The sequence below is a fragment of the Mastacembelus armatus genome, chromosome 15 (genome assembly GCF_900324485.2).
Source record: "Mastacembelus armatus chromosome 15, fMasArm1.2, whole genome shotgun sequence".
NCBI classification, from domain to species: Eukaryota; Metazoa; Chordata; class Actinopteri; order Synbranchiformes; family Mastacembelidae; genus Mastacembelus; species Mastacembelus armatus.
Genome location: NC_046647.1, coordinates 19,415,661 through 19,436,955, shown reverse-complemented (window position 1 = coordinate 19,436,955; position 21,295 = coordinate 19,415,661). Strand labels below are relative to the sequence as shown.

Here is a 21,295-nt window from a genome sequence, read left to right as displayed (position 1 = left end):
CTCACCATAAAATTTTAACCTGACTTCTGCTGCCCCATGGGCACCATACTTGACTTTTGGCCCCTGCAGGGGACCAGCCATGTTATGTATTGTTGAATACTCACGTTTTACCCAGGTCCGTTGATGAGGAAGTACACAGAGGCGGCTGGGGTGGTTCAGCTGATTATAGGTTTTATTCAAACTATACAGAGCGCTCTGGAGATCAACCCTCATGGGACACACGGAGAGATCTGAGCTCTAGGCGAAATCTATAGAATGTATATACCTTGTAACTTGGTCACCGCCCTACATGGCAGTACTTTTCCACAAAAGGAATTCGGACCATTACCATATACGGAGTTGTTATTCCCTTTACCTTCCCTCAAAGTAAAGACATAGTGAAGAGCGGTGACCCTGTCACGTGTCTAAACATATAGGATTACACTATACTGCAATACTAGTCACAGAGTGTGTCTGCATTCCCACAGTATGTATGTATGTGTTCTGGACCACATTTCTCATGACATTTGTATAAACATTTGTATGTTTGTAATAAAATAAAATCAGAATTTTGTCCACATTCTTTCAGCTTCCGAACACTGAAAAAAATGCCAAATGCCTTTAACATTTTAACAATGAGGCTTCAAACAAATGAAAAGTGCAAAGCACAATATGTATAATATATAATTAAGCGCATGTTCATTTCCTCCTTGCACTTTCACGGCGAACAGCAGTGATGCGATTTTTAATATATAACTTAATGGCTTTCCAAGTTCTGTTTCTCAGTGCCACTGAAGAAGCCTTGATACAGGCAACACAGTGTGACTTTCCTGCTACTTTGCCAGACTAAGGACAGCCAGTCTTTTCTACAGCCTTGAACTTCTTCATGGGACCAGCTCCTCCTCTTTGAGGTTTCTAAGAAAACACAGGAAAAAAAACAAAATTAAACCAATTTAAATCCGTTAGCAATCATTGAATATTTTATTTGTATACACACATAACAAAACGCAATGCTTTTATAAAATAAAGAAGGCAGACAGGGCTTTCTGTCTTCTCTCTCTGTCACCTCTCTTCACAGACATGTAAGTAAAACAACCTGAATCTCAGCAAATACTTGCCTCAAAGACATGAGAAATATATGCATAGAAAGCTTAAAATGTCTCCTTTTAAATGAAACAATTCAAGTTGAAAGCAAATAATCTCTTTTTATGTAATCCATATGAAAGTAAGGAGCAGTACAGTTTCTCCTGTCTCACCTCATTATAGCTAATGTGATCCCATTTTGCACTGAGCGCACTATTCATATGGAAATAATGTGAGGTGAGCCAGGTAATTACGCACACGCCCCTGAGAAATGGAATATAACCTCAAGCTTCATCATAGAATTGACTTACTTTTCTGATCTCTGAAAAATACATCAGGTCCTGAAAAGTACGACTAGCCAACAAAAATACAACTTGTCTCTGATAAATACTTATGATGACTGAAAAATACATCAGGTCAAGGAAAATACATCTGGTCTCTGAAAAATCCATCTGGTCCTGAAAAGTACGACTAGCCAACAAAAATACAACTTGTCTCTGATAAATTCTTATGACTGAAAAATACATCAGGTCAAGGAAAATACATCTGGTAGTGAAAAATACGTCTGGTCAAGAAAAATACATCTAGTCTCTGCAAAATACATCTTGTCCTGAAAAATATATGTGGTATCTAAAAAATGCGACTGGACTCTGAAAAATACATCTACGCTCTGAAAAATATGACTGTTCTCAGAAAAATACGACTGGTTCAATAAAATACAACTGGTCTCAGAAAAATACGTCTGGACTCTGAAATATATGACTGGTCCAATAAAATACGACTGATCCAATAAAATACAACTGATCCAATAAAATACAACTGGTTCAAGAAAACACGACTGGTATCAGAAAAATACATCTGATCCAATAAAATAGGAATGGTCTCAGAAAAATACATCTCATCCAATAAAATATGATTGGTGTATGAAAAATACAACTAGACTTTGAAAAATACATCTGGTCCAATAAAATACGACTGGTCTGAGAAAAATACAACTGGTCTATGAAAAATAAGTCTCATCTAATAAAATACGACTGGACTCTGAAAAATACTTCTGGCCATCTTTCAGAACCACTGTCAGATTGGATAGAGCAGCTGAGATGGACAGACGTCGACAGGTCTGGATACTCGCAAAGGGGCTGTTGGATGTCTGAACAGCTTTATGGCTGAGTTTATCTGTTGCTTACTGGCATCACTGCAGCAGCTCATCATATTTCACCTACACAATACATCCACAGCATATTGAAATGCATTCATTTTCTTCTAACTGCTGCGCACCTCTTAATATTCTACACTGGATAGCAAATCATAAGACTGAAAAGGATCCTTTTTTTGACAAATTTTTCTTCTTAGAATTTTTCATGCATAAATTGTACCAGACATGCTATAAATACATACATGCTATATACTGCAGTGCACTGTACTGTGCATCCATCTGTGGCTTTCAAAGAACTGTCACTGTTACAACCTGTGCCGGCAGTATCTTCTCTGCTCCTCAGCATTTTCCACCTACTCCTCTGTCTCACTCTGCTCCAGGTTTTGATTTTCTTCCGAGGCAAAAAATACTTGGTCAGGCAACAGCAGCTGGTCTGGTGTTTTGACACTGGGGGGAGTGGAGGGGACATAGGACATAGGAAAATTATACATGATATGGGTCTATGCTTGTGCTGTATATTAAAAGTTGTATCACAGCTATAACAATGCCAAAATAATTCATCATTTTGAATGTAGTCCATACATAAGTCAGTCCTAACCTGTGGGCACAGTCAGCACACTACATAAGCCGCAGCTGTTCCACTTCAGCCTCCGGCCACCCACATATTCCCTAGGTATGGGAGTAACTTGGCTGGGAGATTGAGCAATTTTCATAAAAATATTATTTATCATTATATAATTATCATGTAATTTTAAATACTAATTGTTGCTTTAGGTTAATTTAACAATTATATCCATACATCCCTTATATATATATATATATATACATATATATATACGCCATAACCAAGTGGCCGGCATAGTGTACAGGAACATCTGTGCTGAGTATGGGCTGGAGGTCCCAAGGTCAAAATGGGACACGCCTCCAAAGGTGAGGGAGACTGACCGAGCTAAGATCCTGTGGGACTTCCAGATACAGACCGACAAACAGGTGATGGCTAACCAACCGGACATAGTAGTGGTGGACAAACAACAGAAGAAAGCCGTAGTGGTAGATGTAGCGATCCCAAGTGACAGCAACATCAGAAAGAAGGAACACGAGAAGCTGGAGAAATACCAAGGGCTTAAAGAAGAGCTAGAAAGGATGTGGAAGGTGAAGGCAACAGTGGTCCCCGTGGTAATCGGCACCCAAACTGGGAGAGTGGCTCCAACAGATCCCAGGAACAACATCAAAGATCTCAGTCCAGAAGAGCGCAGTGCTAGGAACAGCTAAGATACTGCGAAAAACCCTCAAACTCCCAGGCCTCTGGTAGAGGACCCTAGATTGAGGAAGACACACACCACCCATAGGGGTGAGACGGGAAATTTTTATATATATATATATATACACACATAAAAAAAAAAAAAAAAAAAATATATATATATATATATATTTTATTTATAATTTTAAAATGTGGTTTTAATCTGCTTTAAAATGAAATAATAGTGATTACATGGGTCCCCTTGCTGATTTTATGCAAAATAATTTCATATCATGAAGTGGTTTTTCATATAAAGTGCACAAACTATAATAATTTTCATTAAATATAAAGTTTTCTCATATGCACACTTTTACACTTGGTCAGGAAAATGGGCCCCATCAGTGCAAATTCACACACTTGTAATACTATTCATGACCACTAAGGGCACTCTGCGAAACACAAATGTCCGGAGCCCTCTGGGGTCCAATTTTCTTTAAAAAAAAATTGCAATAGGCATATCAGGAGGCTGTTTTCTATTGATTGCAATGCTTGTGCCTGTTAGGACCGAGATTTGGTCCCCATGGGGAAAACCGGTTCTCACCGGTAATATGTCAGGTGTTGGTCCCCACTGGAATAGAAAAACAAGAGTGTACACACACACACACACACACACACACTAGAAAGGCAGTGGACTCACAAGCTCTCTGAAACAGGGTATCCCAAACTTGATTTTATTGGTTTTGTCAGAAGTACCATGAACCATGGAGAGCAGTCATAGTTAGTGGCAACACACCTACAACAACTTTCCTCCTATAAGTCGGTGATCAACAAAAATTAATAAAAACTAAATAAAATTAACAATGCAAGCACACACACAGGACAGTGGCAAAAAAAAGATATATATATATCTATATATATATACATATACATATATATATACATATATTGTCATTACCAACATTGTTAGTTTTGTGGTCATTGTTCAATTTTAAAGACATTAAATTAACCTTGACAAAATTTCTGACTACACCATGAGAGCGAAAAGTACAGAGAAAGAGAGCAAGGATGGATGGAGAGAAACAGAATTATAAAAATGGAAAAAAATAAGTGGAAAAAAGGAGGATTAAGGAAAGAAAGGTGGCAGAGACCAATATAAAGGGAATAGTGGTTCTGACTGTGACTCACATACAAACATGTAATATGTTGAGAGATGGGGACAGAGGCAGGTGTACTGTACGTAGCTACAGATGAATATACATGTAAGAGGACTGGTAGAATATAGGAGAGTACAAACAGGTCTAAAGATGCTGTTCAGTGGGATAAGCAGCCAGACATTTGTCAGACTGAGATACAAACAGAGAAAGTGACAGTCTGAGTCAGAATCAAACAGTAAAGAGACGGACAAAAGCCCGTCTGAAACGCCCTCTTCAATAGAAAAATAAAAGAGCACAGGGAGACTGTCGGAAGGAATAATAAAATAAACCAGCCAGAGAAAAAGAAAGAAGATGAATGAGAAGAAAAAGTGATGCAGAGATAGACAAACAAGCTTTATGCAAACTACAATTTCTCCAAAAAGGCAATATATGTCATTTTTGAGTGTAGTGAGTGTTTCCTTTAAATAAATATGTAGAATTAACTCTATGGTTAGTGTGATGGCCATATAGTCCACCTCACTTATAACACTGTACAGTATATACACAATATTACTATTATTTAATGACAAAATAACCTTTAGATGTACATATAATATTCCTCACCCTCTGTCAGAGAATACAGCCACGGTATTAGAAGTAGCAAGCAGTGTCTGTTTTTGTACAAATAACCCATGCAACTCCTGTGTACATTATTTAAGATATATAACTCCTTTAAGATCTCATCTCTCATTCAATAACGGCAGATATTGCCTTTTTAACAAATAACACACCTAATTAATTCATCAGTAATGTGCAAATTACTTCAAAACAAAAGATGATGTTTCCTTCATTTAAATTAAAAACATACTGTCGTTAGCTCTATGTATGTTCAAATTGTAACTGAGCAGAATAAACAGAAAACCTGAATCTGTACAACATTCAAACCATTTTTATCAACACCAGGGGAATGGGATACAATTCTCTATAACTATATACAGACATGTTATCATTCATGCACAGTGTCAACAAGTAGCACATTGACATTCCAAAGTATGGAAAACATGGCATAGGGAGACAGAGGGTAAAAAGGGATTTGGGAAGAAAAGACAGAACAAAAGGTTTGCTGCCGCTTTTGGTTACTTTGGCAGCAGAAAGACTGAGAAAGAAAGACAGAGAAGGAGGGGGAAGAGACACAGAGGGACAGATAGACACCATAACAATACACATGCTGGGCAGGAGAAGTCCATTTCAATCCCGCTGACCCAGAAATCAATGTATGGCTGTAACTTCATCTTTTTTTTTCTTTTTGTTTTCACCTTCTTCCTCCCCGACTTCCTTCTCCTCCTTCCTCTCTTAATCATCATCCTTTTACATTGTGTTGTAGTTGCTTTAAATGTAGAGAATAGCTCTGGCAATGTTTTTTTCCAACAGTACATTAGTCACTGTGACAACGTCTCATGACGTCGCTCAGCGTCTACCAGCAGGGCTCTTTGTCCTTTCTTTCATTCCTTTGTCTGTCTGTTTGGTGTTGCATTTATTTATTTCTCAGTCTGTCTGACGGTCAGTTAAGAACGAGGCAGCGAAACTGCATCATCACCTTTACGTTAGAAGCAACATTGCTAATGGTTCACAACTGATTCAACACCATTGCATTTTTTTTTACAGGTACAACATTATTATTGTGTACATCAGAGTCAAAAAACAAAATCTCTGTTGTCGTTTACATCAGAAGCAACTTTGCTAACAAAACAACATAGTAGCTGTTAAACATGAGTAAAAAGAACCAGTGTAATGTTCTTCTTCATTTAAAACCCTGCCCACCTCTTCAAATCTCACTACACAAGAATAAAAACTAAACTATACTACAGTCTACAGCTGGTTTTTCTACTTGCTTCCTTGCTTGCTCTTAGGGTTATATATACAGCGGTGGCCTGGCTAACCTTTGACCCTTCAAACTTCAAAAGTCCATACCAAGACAAGAAGCTAAATTCAAGTGAATTAGCTTTTCTTTGTCTGGAAAAGTTGCTTTAGAAGAGAATGTACCTGGTTGGGTACTTACAATCGTGGCAGGTAAAGCGGGCAAACGTACTTGTCACAGCTGTTTCTCTCCCCAACATCAGTCCAAACCCTTCAAACAGCTGTTGCTGATCTGCCTTTAGCTTCATGTCAGACTGGCTTTTGAGTCAAGGTGACTACACTGAGAGAGAAAGCCTGTGTAGCAAAGAAGCTAACTTCGCATAGCTGAAAAAATGTTAGCTTCTGGAAAAATTGTGCAACAAACTAATTTGATGCCAATAAATAAATTACTGCAAGCATTTCACTCCTGCAGAAGCTCACACTGACAAATCAAGCAGGAACGTTTTAAGTAAATCCAACATAATTGAACAATATCAATGATCATTTATAGCCCGCTCAGGTTACTGAAAAAGTGATGCAAACTTTCCACAATGTTATTTCTGTTTTTGCACAAGTTAGCATAACTTTATACAGTGTATACACCTTCAGCTCCATGCCAATGAAGAGACAAGAGCATACAAATTTAATTAAAAAGAGTCTAAAATTTAAATTTAGATTTAAAACAACATCAAAGTGTCCCTTTCCTCTTTTCAGAGTGGTAATGAAATATGAATATTTCATATTTTTAGAAAGATCCATTGGTTAGAAAACCCTTCACAGATCGGACTGCAAATATTAATTTCCTCATAGAAAGAGTTCCCTTTCGCAAAACAGGGGTAAACTGCCACTCCAAGGCCTTCACATGAGAACAACTACTCTAAAAAAGGAGCCCTACATTGTGCAGAGTTTGGCAAATGCAACTAATGTAACATTTATACTTCACGTCAGCTGTCAAGGAAAGGAAAATGTGTTCTTACAGTGTATGCAAACAAACAAAAGTCAGCATTTATCAGCATTTATCATCATTTGGCCTGATCTCGGTTTGCAGAGCATGTTGCTGGTCCTCTGTGTAGCATCACCTACTGAAACTTTCATTCAGTCTTGCCAGAGCAGTTCTCTACTACAACTGTATCATTTGGTAAATCTGATTTTACAAAATTTAGAACATTTAAATTGGTATCCTCAAGATACACTGGATTTGCCAAACTCATCCAATCCAGGGCTCTGCTCAGCTGTACTCTCTAAAAGAGCTGTCTGCAACCAGACTGTTGCCAAGTTTTAAATGGATTACAGCTAGCTCAGCCTACTTACTTTACACATGGCATTTAAAATAGTACTTATTATATTATACATCAAGTAAAAAACACAAAATCAGCAGGAAAATTCTGGCCAATTCAGACGCTTACAGTATAGTGCCATTTATCAAACGATGGACTTTTATAATGTCTACATAAACAGCAAAGTTTCATGTATGCGGAGAGCTCTGGTTCAGCTGGACGAGTAAAAGTAGTAACAGTCTGAAGTGTAAACCTCTCTGACAGTCTAGATAGGCTTGAAGATTTATATTCTCCACATATTTCAGGACGGGCTCTTCGGGCACTTACATGTGTTAGGTTTGGGCAAAAATACAGAAATATTTTCAAGATTTATTTCTTGTCTGTATTTGACTGGAAGGCAGTTAGTATCTAATAATGTCAGTTTGTCATCTAGCTAAATGAGGTGGATTTGAGCGCTCACCGGAAAGTTTTATATTCTGGTGTTGATGACAGTGATATATGTTTGCTAGGTAGCTGAGTACTTGACGAGGACTTTCAGAGAAGCTTGGATGTTGCTAAGGTGATGCTTCACAGCTAGTGTCCTGAAACTCATGTTTTGTAGAAGCTGTATCATAAAGTGAGAGCATTGGATTAGGCAGTTACACAGTAATCAATAGTTCATTTTTGATTGGACTAGACCAGACTGGTGAGTTATGCCACACAGCAAATGAGCATCAACTTTTGACATAACGCTATAAACAATTTGACCACATAGATTTCAATAATTAAAAGTTAATGCTGGATAATTATGCTGAAATGTTTTGATTCTTGTCTCATCGCAGTGAATTTGGATGAGACCTTATGGAAATTGTTTTATATAGCCAATCAAATAATGTATAATCTAGATTAAATATATGATCACACATTAAACAGGCTCCTCTCATTCTGTTAATGAACAGTCACCTGTCTGATCACCAGTGCAGCCCAAAGAGGGTCTGGTTAAGCTGAACTCACTTTGTGATACTGAGCCCAGAGGTTTTTAGGAATATGTGTATTCTATCATATGCCCAGTTAATAATAGGATTTCTATATTTTATTTTCATATATCATTATATCAACGTTCAATGCTGTTTTTCCCAAACCTCTGAGCTTGTCAAACAAAAGCTGTCTGAGATTAAATGTACCCTATGCAAGATATCCCTACAGGTCTGCTGTTGTACAACAAAGCAAGAACTTGCCAACTATTCTTAATGTGTGATCAGTGTGATGGCTCCCCAGTTAAGAGTGAACACTAGTTGCTGAAATCTGCAGTGTGAAGCAGTAAATCATACACAATATATGATGGGCTTTCAGTAAAGAAATAATATAAATTCATTACTTCCTTTGCATTAAGACCTTTACAATGCACACACCTGAAGGTCAGTGTATACAAGCATAATCAAACTGGAGGTACCCTGGGAATGAAGGTATTAGGCTCACTGCAATTTATAAGCACTCTTTTTATTCAACTGGGAAAAAATCCCACTAAGAAAGGTTAAACCTTGTCTTTGGATCACTGGGCCATTTTTTTCTAATATTTGGGTAACTCTAGATATTTGGCCTGCCTGTGTCTGCACTAAATGAAGCTGTATCATTTTTATTTCATGGTCTTGTTTTAGTGTTTTTTTCTTTTTTTTTCAAAGCCACACTGACACAAGGACCTAACAACAGAGTAGTTGATGTGTAAGGTGTTAAAGAATACAAATCATTGTTAAATAGCTACCTAAAGACTAATCTATGTGAAGAAATATAAATCAAGGGTCAGGGTTAGGAATTAGTGGTTGTTTCTTACAAAGCCCTTGAGGATTTTGATTGGTCCACTGACCAGCCAAGGGGAGGTGCTTAAGACACACAGGGGTAATGACCGAAGCTGTTGAGCAAACCAAGGGGAAAGTGGCATAGGTATTGAAGAAAGGGCCTATGAGGTTTCACAGAGGGCGGTACCTATGTTCTCAAAACCTATTGCAATGTTTTTATTGACACATAATGGCTGCGATCTCATTGGTGGAAAACCAGGTTACAGAATTCCACAGTTAAAAGCAAACAAAAACAAACACACGTAAGATTAACCTAGATATTTATGCAATGATAATAGTTTCTCTAACAGTTTTAAACGGTAGAGTGACCATTTTGTCTTCTCAGACATGGCCTTATTAAAGGTAAAAGCACACTAACCCCCTCTTGATTCAAATTAGACCTTAAATCATTTACATCTACAGTATAGAGCAACAGAAAGAGGGCCTGTTCAGGAGAGCACGGTGTAACCAAGACATTCAGAAGGAAAATAGTTCAGCTCATTGTATTTACATTTCTAAACCAGACGTTCGAAACCTTTCGCTTCACTGAACATGCCCTCCAACAGAAGAGTCTTACTGAGCATTTCTACACACTGGGAGAGTGAGAGTCAAAAAGACCTCAAATACGAAAGCATATTACATCTCACGCAGCAACAGCAAATCAAGAGGCGTTTTTTTTTCACAGTACTTAACCATCTTCCCACAACACACAAGCACAGGAACACACACTCACACACTAGCACTCACAGTTTGTTGTCATTAAACAGCTGTAACAATATATCCGGGTTCTTCTGATTGGGTTTATCAGTATCTGGTCATGCATGTACAAACTCATAGTCATCTTGTCTTTTTCTGTCTCCCTTGCGCCTGTTACTGTAGCTGGATGCAGGAATAACACTGTTCTAACTCGTAGGGGATTACTGGGATTGTTGCTGTTGAAGCCACACATCCTAGGATCTGTCATGGTGTGTCGTTTTAACCTCTTGGTCCTTATCTTGTTATAACACATTCTGATTTCTATATGATAAAACCAGCTGTAACACACTGCATGTGTTTAGTACTGTGTGTATGTCTGTTTGAGACTTTAGCAAATAGTTTTATGTATTTGAAACATGGGTAGGTTTAAGACAACTTGACTAGTTTGAATTTATACATTGACACAAAAAATGTATTCCTTCTTCTGTTATTTTTCCATCTTCTAAAATATTTCTTGGGCTCATATGATTCTCCGGTTTGACGTCGTCCTTCCATGCATGCATACTTGTGTTTTTAGATGCTTTAGTGCGTCCTCCAATCCTTCATCTGTACATTCATCTATTCAGCTGTCATTCAATCTACTGTGTAAAGGGAGGGAGTAATATATCAACGAGAGAGCCTTATTTTGCAAAACCATCCATTCATCCACCTCCCCTTGGTTTCTTCCTCCATGTTGTTCCTCTGTCTCACTCTTCTCTTCGTCATCTCCCATCATCCTAGAAGCCCTGGATGTGGCAGTAAGCCTCCAGTGAGGAGAAGAGGATGTAGAGGAGCCACAGGCTAACGAACAGCATGGTGGTCAGGGCCTTCGCAGTCCGGGGCCCACCCAGTTCTCCACCAATCTCTGGCCGCCGTCGGTACATCAGTGTGGCGACGGAGATAAAGGCAAAGATGGTGAAAAGTGTGACAGAGAAGGCCAGTGTGCCAGGGTCCACCTTAAACTCCTCCCCCTTGCTGTTGTGGTAGATGGCAGCGATGGACCATGCCACCTGTCAAGCATCATCAGAATCAAATTTAATGACAGTGGAAGAAACAACAAACATGGACTTTATTAAGTGTGACAGATGGCTGTGATGGATCACACCACTTGTCAATCAAACACAAGCAGTGGCAGCTTCATGCAGCATTAAAGACCAACACATAAAATACTGCAGCAGTTATTGCAAATAGATGATACCACTGCATTTATTAACCATCCAGGCAGTCTCTAGATAAGCTGGTACTCACCCCGATACCCAGGAAAACATTGACAGCATTGGAGCCTGTCACATTACCAATGGATGCATCTGCATACTGATCCTGGATAGCAGCTACCTTACTGGCAAACGTATCTGGGCGGAGAGAGAAGAGGAAGGAGGCAGATTAGATTTGTGCACTCTATGCAAAAACTAAAACAATGACCTTTCTCTCGTGCCAGATTTGAATTAATTAAGAGCTTGTCCTGACCACTTAGCTGATTAGAAGAAGAATCAAAATCTTGATTTTAGTGACAACCTTGGCCTTTTGCCTTCCACAGCCATCAGACCAAACTCTAGCTACTCTTATATAACTGTTGTCATTCCATTCACTACAGGATATTAAGAAAGTCAAAGCTGCCAAGGAAATGACAAGGCCTTGGAAAAGTCACAATGGTTTTCACTGACTAATGTTAATGTGTTAGTCAGTATAAGACAGGTACTGTATATTGCTCAATTCACGACCTCGACATACAGTCATTTGTGAGTTACAGTAACAGAGGACGATGTTGATGAATGCACAACACTTATAGTTACTAATACTCAACAGTGTCCTGTTTTCCACATTTAACTAGAAAACCTTAAGTTAGAAACCCCACTCTTTAATCCTGTTAGTGTTGTGTCACTAACAGCCAGCATGAGTCCAATTTGGTCCATGATCAATAATTTACAAGGCTCCATCTCAGTTTGCACGGGCAAACAAATCCTGGCCTGACAACTAAACAGCATTGTGCTGCTTAGTTCCAAAAATTTCACTTGGCTTCATACTTGCCAAAATATAGCAGTTACTTGTTCTACTGAAAAGACCAGAGGATGCTCTGCCAAAGCACAACAAAAGGCTCTGATGGTCAGTTAGCACTCTTTTCTCACAAATTTTCTGGCCATCTTCTCTTCATTAGTGATTTCTGCCCTCATGCTTTTATCTGCAAGAAATAGCTACAGTAGACAAAAACTTACAGAAAAAGCAAGGATGTGAATGTGAAACAGAGAAAAATGAAAGGAAGGTTTTTTTTGAAGTGGCAGCCAGACTGGCTCTGGAAAAAAGGATGATGGGAGGACTGGAAAGAGGAGAGAAGGGGAGGAGGTGGGAAGGTAGAATAGGCAATGGGCCAAGGAACAAGCCCAGTAAAAATACATTTTCCCATATACTATACCTTAAAGTTTCAAGGGCAGGCCTGCTGGTCTTAACTCTATGTGTGTAAAGAGGCTTTATGTGTGCCTGCTGCCTGTGTGTGTGTGTGTGTGTGTGTGTTTCTGTGTGCAGTGCATGCATATACACTGTGTCTGTGTGTCATTGAATGACGCCACCTGGGTCCAATCTGATGCCATGCCTCCGCCAGCTGGCAAAGGCATGTGTATGTGCATCACTTGGTCTTTGGATGCTTGTGAGCCTGATTAAGTGGGTGAGCGTGTGGGTGCTTGCATGTTGAGTGTGTATTTGTGTGTGTGTGAAACAGGTTTCATTCTCCAGCTCCTTCTGTGAGATTATATCTCCCTGGAGAGTTTTTTGCCCTTTTCTTCTCCCTCTGTCAATCAATCGTAGTCTGTCTCTCATCTTTCAACCTCATCCTCTATGTCCTCCCACTCCACCTCACCTTCCTCTCTCCTCTTTCCCTTTGCCTCTTAAAATGGAAAGACTCACAGAGGTGCATTAATGTGGTCATGACAATATAGCATGAAAGCTCAGGGGTATGAGGCTTCATCTCATGGGGAACAGGAATGTCCACAGGAGATTTCAGGGAAATCATGCACTTAGTTCTTGTGATATCTTGTCATGGAGCATACAGAGATGCTTAACATACAAAAGTAGCTGATGAAGAGAAATTCCAAAACACAGAATTTCTGACATTGTTATTTTTACTGAGGAAGGTCTAATCAATACTTGTGAACATCATCTTCCAATGCCAGAAATCAGAGAATGAGCCAACATTCTAGTATTTGTATTTAGGCCTGTATCTAATGATTATCTGAATATAGATTAATACGTCAAAATAAATGACATGTCCCATTTGTTTGTTTTGCTTTCCTAATCGTCCAAAACCTAAAGATATTTAAAGCTGTTTAACCATAAAAGTTTTTTTAATCACACTAAGTCCAGAATGATGCACTTTTCATCACATAAATGTATTTATTAATTTTCTGAGACCAACATGAAATGACACACAGGACAATTTATATATACAGTACATTTTTTGTACAAAGCTCTACTCCTGTTATTTTCTATGTGTTATTATCTGTGTGTCTGTGTTACCTTGGCTAACCATGATAAATGAGGTTAATCATCATGGAACCACAGCACAAGATGGGTTTTATTAACTGTAATAGCCACAGAGCTGGGGTTTAGGGTTAGGTTTCTGTGTGTGTATGCGTGTGTGGGTGTGTGTGGGTGTGTGCCACAGGACGTTCAGTTAATAAAGCTGAGAAAAGCTGAAGCACTTTTGTTTCTATCGCGTAGCTCTACCCATTGTGCATACATGTGTGTGTGTAATTCTGTGTGGTGTGTGCTGCTTGTGTGTGCAAATGTTACTTCGTGTGTACTGTATGTGTACATATGATTGTATATGTGCATGCCCATATGCATGTGTGAAATAGTATGTAATACATCAGTTTTATCCCACTGCTCCCACCCAGAGACCCTCTGAGCCTGACATGACAGTCATATGCTGTTACACATGATACTTACAGGTGAGTGTGTGCAAGTGCATCCATGTGGGTGCAAGCTTTAATATGTTCCAGGTCTGTGCATCAAAGTAATTGAAGTTGCAGGGTTGTTTATGTGTCTGCACATTATAAATCCAGTGTCAAGCATATGCTGTATGTCTGCAGGTGTGGTTTGTTTGTGTGTGTGTGTGTGTGTGTGTGTCAAGGTTAAAATATATGTTGTCTGGCCACTGCCAGTCATTGGTTATCAGTCACATTTAGTGGATGATCCATGCTGCTGTGTGCAGACTCCCACATATAAAAAGACATTGGCAAGACTGGAAACCACCTGGTCATTCATGGTGGCAAACAAACTGTGTGACAGGAGGGAAAACTGTATGCATTCTTTCTATCTGTGCTATTTTTTCCTTTGGTTGTTCATGGTTGTTCAATTTAAAAAAAATGTAAAATCGAAATTAATTTGCGGAAAGAAAGGCTGATGATTCAGTTTAATTCGTGCAGAAAACCACTTACAATGCAGTGCTTATTAGGGACGAAGACTATGAATGTGATCACGATGCAAGTGATGTAACAATCATTTTCTAGTAATGAAAAATGACTAATGGCCAATTGTCTGTCATTAAACAACCATAAAAGCTCAACTTTTTGAGTCAACCAAAACAATGACTGGACTAGTTGACTAATTCAGAAACCAAACTAAAAACAACTACATTTCTTCTCTGTGGAGAAAAAAATCCAAGTAGTTAAAACTGAAACAACAAAGTGAAAATGAAAAAAAAGTTTTACTCCCTAAAAGAAATCTCTGATGAACACAAATCTATTCCTAATTTGAAGACCTGTGGGTATTTTATTCCCTTAAAGCCCTGATGAAGATAAATACCAAATGTGGAGAGAGAAAGGTCTTCGATTAAAGCTGGCAGAAAGTCCAATAACAGGATATTTAAGAGAATTAAAACAGCAGCAGCATAGAATCAATATCAGAGCTCACATGCATGCATTTAAAGAGTGTCTGGATCTACACATGCTCACCTGGTACAGAGGTTCCTAGTGCAACAAATACCACTGCTGTCACTGAGTCTTTCAGACCCACTGTGCAGCCAAAATGAGAGGCAAGGTCCCCTGTAGTAATATAAAAGTCACATCATCCCCATCATTATACTACTGTCTAATACATCATGAATAAAAAATGACTTTTGAAGTATTTTTTCCATACAAATGTCAAACTGTGCGGGACAGTGTTAGAGTGACTACAGTTTTTTTTTTTTTAGGTCATTCAGTGACTATCAGCAACCAAATAGTCCTAAAACAATATTCATTGTTAATTGTTAATATTTAACTATTTAAATAAAGTGTCACGTATGTTAAAATTGTATATTGATACCAATGACGGCGGTGAGCAGTCCGATCATGCAGATGGAGACGACGAAGCAGGCCCAGCCGTTCCAGTACTCTGTGGGTGGGACGAAAGCAAACAGAACCTTCCAGAAGACAGTGAGGAAGTGCATGACGTAGTCAAAACATGATGGCAGCTTCTCCTCCCCACACTCCTCATCATCGTCATCCTCCCCTGGGGCAGAAAGAGTGAAGAAATAGAAAAGTTAAAGATGAGAGCATCAGCATGGTGTTCTGCATCGGGGTGTGACTGAGTTAGACACATCCAGTGGGCCTCTTCAAAGTTACAGCCATGTCATTATCAAAGTCTGACTCCTCCTCTGCCACAGCCCAATGTCATAGCCCATCAAACTGAGATGGTTCACAGGGTAAACATTATTCCAGCTTAACATCAGAATGTTGCTATTGTGCAGACTGCTGTACCTAGAGCTGCTATCATGGCTGCAGACACCAAAGACTAATGTCCTTTGCAAAAACCAATTATTAAATGTTTAAAATCTGGTCTTTTGACAATCTGTTTAAATAATACCATGTGTAACGAAGACATCAAAGAATTTGTCAAATAAAACTATAATAGTAGCTTTACATAATGAAAAGGATACATTTTGACTCTATCATGCATTTCATAAGATCAGCTTGGCCCTGCAGGGATAAAGGGCTATTATTCACTCACTGTACTGACCTCAAGTCCAAAGGGTTAAAGGATTGTCTCTGCTGCTTCCTTTCACTCCAGCAGAAAGATTCAGATCAGCAATCTATGCACTCTTCTGTGTATAGCTGGCTGCTGCACTGCTCTATTTATAAATAAGTCTAATAAATGAATAAATGACCACCTAGTGCTTCCATGAAACATAATGTCTGGGTAAATCCCAGTAGAAGCCATGGTCTCTTATTGATTTCAGCCAGGTCATTCGCTCATTGCATACTATTGTGAGAGTTCAAACCAACCCAACAGCTCTGTCTCCATCCCAATAAGAGGGCTCAAAAGTTATTGACAATAATAATTTAATGTATCTATTTCGACAAAGTGTCCAAAAACCTGAGTTTGTTCTTGTGACTTTGAAAACAAAAATGTAGAAAAAGAAAATGCTTTAATTTCACCAAAGGGTAAATTGCCTTGTTTTGTAATATGCCATTTAGGATGAAATGCTTTAATGCATCAGTCTTCTGTCATAACAGACATTATAACAGTAAAATGTCTACAAATCAATGCTTTAATTAAGACAAGATAAACTTTATTCATCCCAAAGGGAAACTCAGGTAGTCTTGTAGTTAATTAGTAAGCCAGTAGTGAGAGAAGTCAGTAGTCCATTGTCATTTCCATTGTCATTTCTACTGATGGCTGTGGGGATGAAGGATCTCCTGTATGGTTCAGTCCTGCAGCTCAGTGAGGTGTAATTGTCCTTATCTGGACTGATAATCAGTGAGTCCGAAACATGACAGACGGTTTTGGCACATTAAATGATGCTGTTGACAGTTTGAGTACTGACCTTCTGGTGTTAAGTATAAAGTTCCAAGACAGCCTGATATTTAAGTCATTAAACATAAGTCATGCATCAGATCCAGGCTGCGTGTTCCACAATTACTATACACTAGCGTGGGTTAACACATACATTAATGCACTCTGATAGGGCCAGTGGTTTCCTCGGGGGTCTCATACCTTGTTCAGTGTAATTAATAATAAATGTTTCCTTTTCAGGGTGAAGGCTTGGAACAAATCAAATCACCAACTATAAATGAACAGTAGAAGGTCAGTGCAGAGAATAGTGGCCTCCTCCACTTTAACAGTTTGAAACACACTTGGTAATAAATTATGAAACAAAACTTTCTACCTGAGTTATGTCACTTTTGACTTTCAGCAGCTCCTACACAGTCTGTTACATCTGAATGGAGCCATTTCTCTCTCCCTTTGTTTCTCCCTGTTTCTGCTAACGTTTATATATGCTCTTTATGACTGGCTCTGTCTCTTTGGTCTCTTAATGGTTATTTTCTGTCTGTCTGTATAGATATTAAGGATAAACACCCACAGGAACATCACACTGTGGGGTGACCACATTGTTTAATGAAGCTACAATATGTAGGTCTAAAAGCAGTAACCTGCATCCACTCCTGTATTTTAGATTCTTGGTGTTTTCTGACAGTCCCGTATAGTTTTCTACACTGAAACGCTGGTTTGGATTCATACTGAGCAAATCTATCATAGTAGTTGCATAAAAATGGCTGAATAAAAGCAGCTTTATGGTCGAATGGAGCTTCAGTTCAATAGTCTATACCAGTTCAGCATCTAACAACGTGTTTGTGTTATGGGTACAGCCTGGTATTGAATTGGAATTGATTTTACTGCAGTATTAGCAGTTTGTTTATGCCCGTTTCTCATTCTTTTTATGTCCTGCCATAATGGTACATGGTATGTGGAACGTCGTCATCATGCTGGCATCTGTGGCTCTGTGACTTTCGAGCTGAGTGACTCACATTGTTGTGATCAACAAACTCAAGAATGACACATACTGCAGTAAAAACTTTATAGACCACAGGTCTATATTAGATCTGATTAGGATCTGATTAGACTTTGGAGCATGTTTCTGCATAAACCTGCATATTAAGTAAAACATTTTTTACATGTGTGTTCTTCTGTCATGGGCATCATGTTGGGACACAAGGTGAAAATTCTTTGACTAGTAATGTAAGGTAATGTCTGTCTACATACACATTAGTTTGGTTTTATATACAGATTCATGATTCATGTTTTTGGCAAACATCTAAAAGCAAATGTTTTTCTCACACACTTTCTCTTCTCCTATTTGGCTTATTATAGTTCTACTCCCCCAAAGCCCCCCTTGTCAATCTGCCTTTATTTCTTTCTGACTTGCACACTGTCTTCCCTCCTTGTCTATTTCCATGCTCAGTTAGGCGTTGTACAGATAAAGTGGTTACCCAAAAGTAATTTTCCTTCTGCTCTCCCTTTCCATCTTCTACACTCTTTTCTGTCTCGGTAACATTTTGCTGATACAGCCTTTGTATAATTGAATATTCTCTGTCACTTTCTTGCTTCATCCCCCTAAATCTCCTTCATCCCTCTACAGCCTTCTGTTGCTCTTTAAATGCCATTGTCAGACACTACACTCCATTTTGTCATATTATAGTGATATCTGTTCTGTGTAATAGCAATTTAAAATTGAAAAAGTCTTTTAAAAAGTAAAATGCAGAAGAAACCAAATATTAACATCATTAAAAAACTGAACTCACAAATGAAAGGGAAAAGAGTAAAAAATAGCAAAAAGAAACCATCAGGAATAAGAAACAAAGTCCCAAGAAACAATTAAAAAAACAGAATTACAGTTGATCACTGATTAGCATATCATGGCAAACTGGCAGCTGCTCACTCAGCCTTGTTAATGGAGAGACACTAGCATGATATCATTCTTAATATAAAGAAATATATCATTTGAAACACACACAAACAGATTTGCAGTCTCTCTATTGCCCTTACATAGATGGTCGATCTCTGTTTTCTTTTGCAGCTCACTGAGCGTGCCCAGAAGATGCGTTCTCATAGGTCATGGCAAACTCTTATCGACATGCTGCTAGGCAAGCAAGGTGTGTGTACATGAACTCAGACCATATCACCATGAGTGATGCGGTCTGATTAGCAGGGGCTTGTAGGAATCATTCATACCACTGCACACACACATGCACACACACAACCACACACACACACACACACACATACACACACTGGGCTTTGAAAGTGAAGTGGCCAAACAAGTTCCTGTGCAGAAAACCCTCTGACTCAATCTAAAATGACCTTTCAATCATTCGCTTTTTATTAGAAAAGAGGAAGAGTGATTCAGTCAGCCATTAGAGTTGAACAAAAACACACATGCACATTCACACACACACACACACACACACACACAGAGGCAGGTGTCAAATAGGCTCCCGAGCTGGAGCTGGACAATGTCATCATTTCCTCCAGCGAGGATTCAAACTTACATGACATCCTTCAGAAAACATTTGGATTGTGCAGTTGTCACATACAGTCCATCAGTCAGCCACTCGGCCAGTTAACAGATCAATTAAATCATCAGTCATTTAGTGGCTGCAACATTCATTATCATTCCTGATCTGAAGGATGCAAATGAGTTTGTTCACAGCAGAAACAGGTGGTCATGTTAGCTGCAGAGCAATGAGGCCAACTGAAAAGTACAATTCACAAGTTGTTGGTTTCTCTGGTGCATCTAAGACACAAAAGCTTTGAAGTTGAATGAAATGTTGGCATGAGTTCAGTTAGCGATAGGCAAGAAGAACAATGCAGAATGATGCCTGCCTTATACTTTAAAGAAATGAACACTTCTCCACAGAAAACACAGTAAAACATGATCACCAGATATGCTCAGTCTGCACATTACTTCTCTTCACTCTTTCTGTATATTCAGATGATATTTATTGGTATGAAATCCTCCAGTGCACCAACTAATGTCAACTACAACTAATTCTATGCTTCAACATCGTTCTTTCAGTGTTTTTCCTTAAATACCTTCACTACCCTCAAGCGTGAACACACACAAATGCACACAGACACATGACTATAAATAACACACACAGAAGCAGGTGATAAACAGCATAGTGTGTTCTTAGTAATTAGAGGGCAGTGGAGTGTGGACTGGTTGCACATCAATCTCTTTCTTTTACTTTTCATCCTCACGCTCTGTCCTAACAACTCCTCTTTCCCTTGATTTCCTTTCCATTGATTTTTTTCTGCAGTTGTTTGTGTCTGTGTGCTAAGTCAAATAATCTAGTTGAGTAAGAATATGTTCTTTGAATAAAACCACTCTGTGGTGCATCTTGTTTGAGGCACAAGTTCAAATTAATGTATATTTAACAGCTACTATGGCTTGTGCCAAGTCATTACTTCTGTGCCATGTGCATTGTACTCTATATGCATGTTATGCACCCAGGCACTTGTGTTGACACTTCCACTGACTGAAAAAAACCCCACATTTTTATCACATGCATGCTTCAGCTCCACTGTTTAGTTGTTGGTCCCTGCCACCTCCTCCTCAATCACTTTTTAATGTCATGCAAGTTGTGAAAGAAGGAAAGTGGCAGTAAGACTGGTCAGGGTCCAACATGTGGTCTTCCATGGCTCTCAGCCATTTCACAGAAAGAATTTATGATCACCTTTTTTGACCCAGAGGCCATCTCTAAAGACTAAAATACTGGGTGGTCTGATTCTGTCATAAGACAATGGCTGTTCTGCCCCTGGTCTCCTATAGTGTGGTTGCTTCATGGCCAGTAAGGACAAGAGGAACGATTACAGGTACCAGTAAATCAACACATCCTTTGCCTTTTCCAATTTTCATTCATCACATTGAAGGAAACGCAGCAAACTATAAAAATAGACACTTCATGCTCTTGAAGAATAACATGCAAATGACAAAAAATGCATTAAGATATGCTGTGCTATCAAGCTGCTCGCTAAATTGCAACTTATCAGCAGCTTATCACATACTGTGTGCACAACTGCACGCTGACAAATGCACACATAATCTGTCACTGTCTCTCTGTGTTTGCTTATCTGGCCAGCTGACAAACACAAAAAGGCACACATAAAAGTATAAAGTCAAGGCACATACACACAGACACACACCAACAGCACAGTGACATTTCAGA

General features: G+C 38.9%; 1 protein-coding gene across 1 annotated transcript in view; it reads right to left on the bottom strand.

The window, feature by feature from the left end:
- Positions 1-4,168: 4,168 nt before the first annotated feature.
- slc8a1b (solute carrier family 8 member 1b) overlaps positions 4,169-21,295 on the bottom strand; it is a 117,016-nt gene continuing 99,889 nt past the window's right edge. Inside the window, exons 8-11 of the mRNA XM_026309001.2 lie at positions 15,612-15,797; positions 15,260-15,349; positions 11,562-11,665; positions 4,169-11,323 (exon numbers count right to left, since the gene is read on the bottom strand). Coding sequence (XP_026164786.1) covers positions 11,051-11,323; positions 11,562-11,665; positions 15,260-15,349; positions 15,612-15,797 — 653 coding nt within the window. The 3' untranslated portion in view covers positions 4,169-11,050. The remainder of the gene's footprint in view (positions 11,324-11,561; positions 11,666-15,259; positions 15,350-15,611; positions 15,798-21,295) is intronic.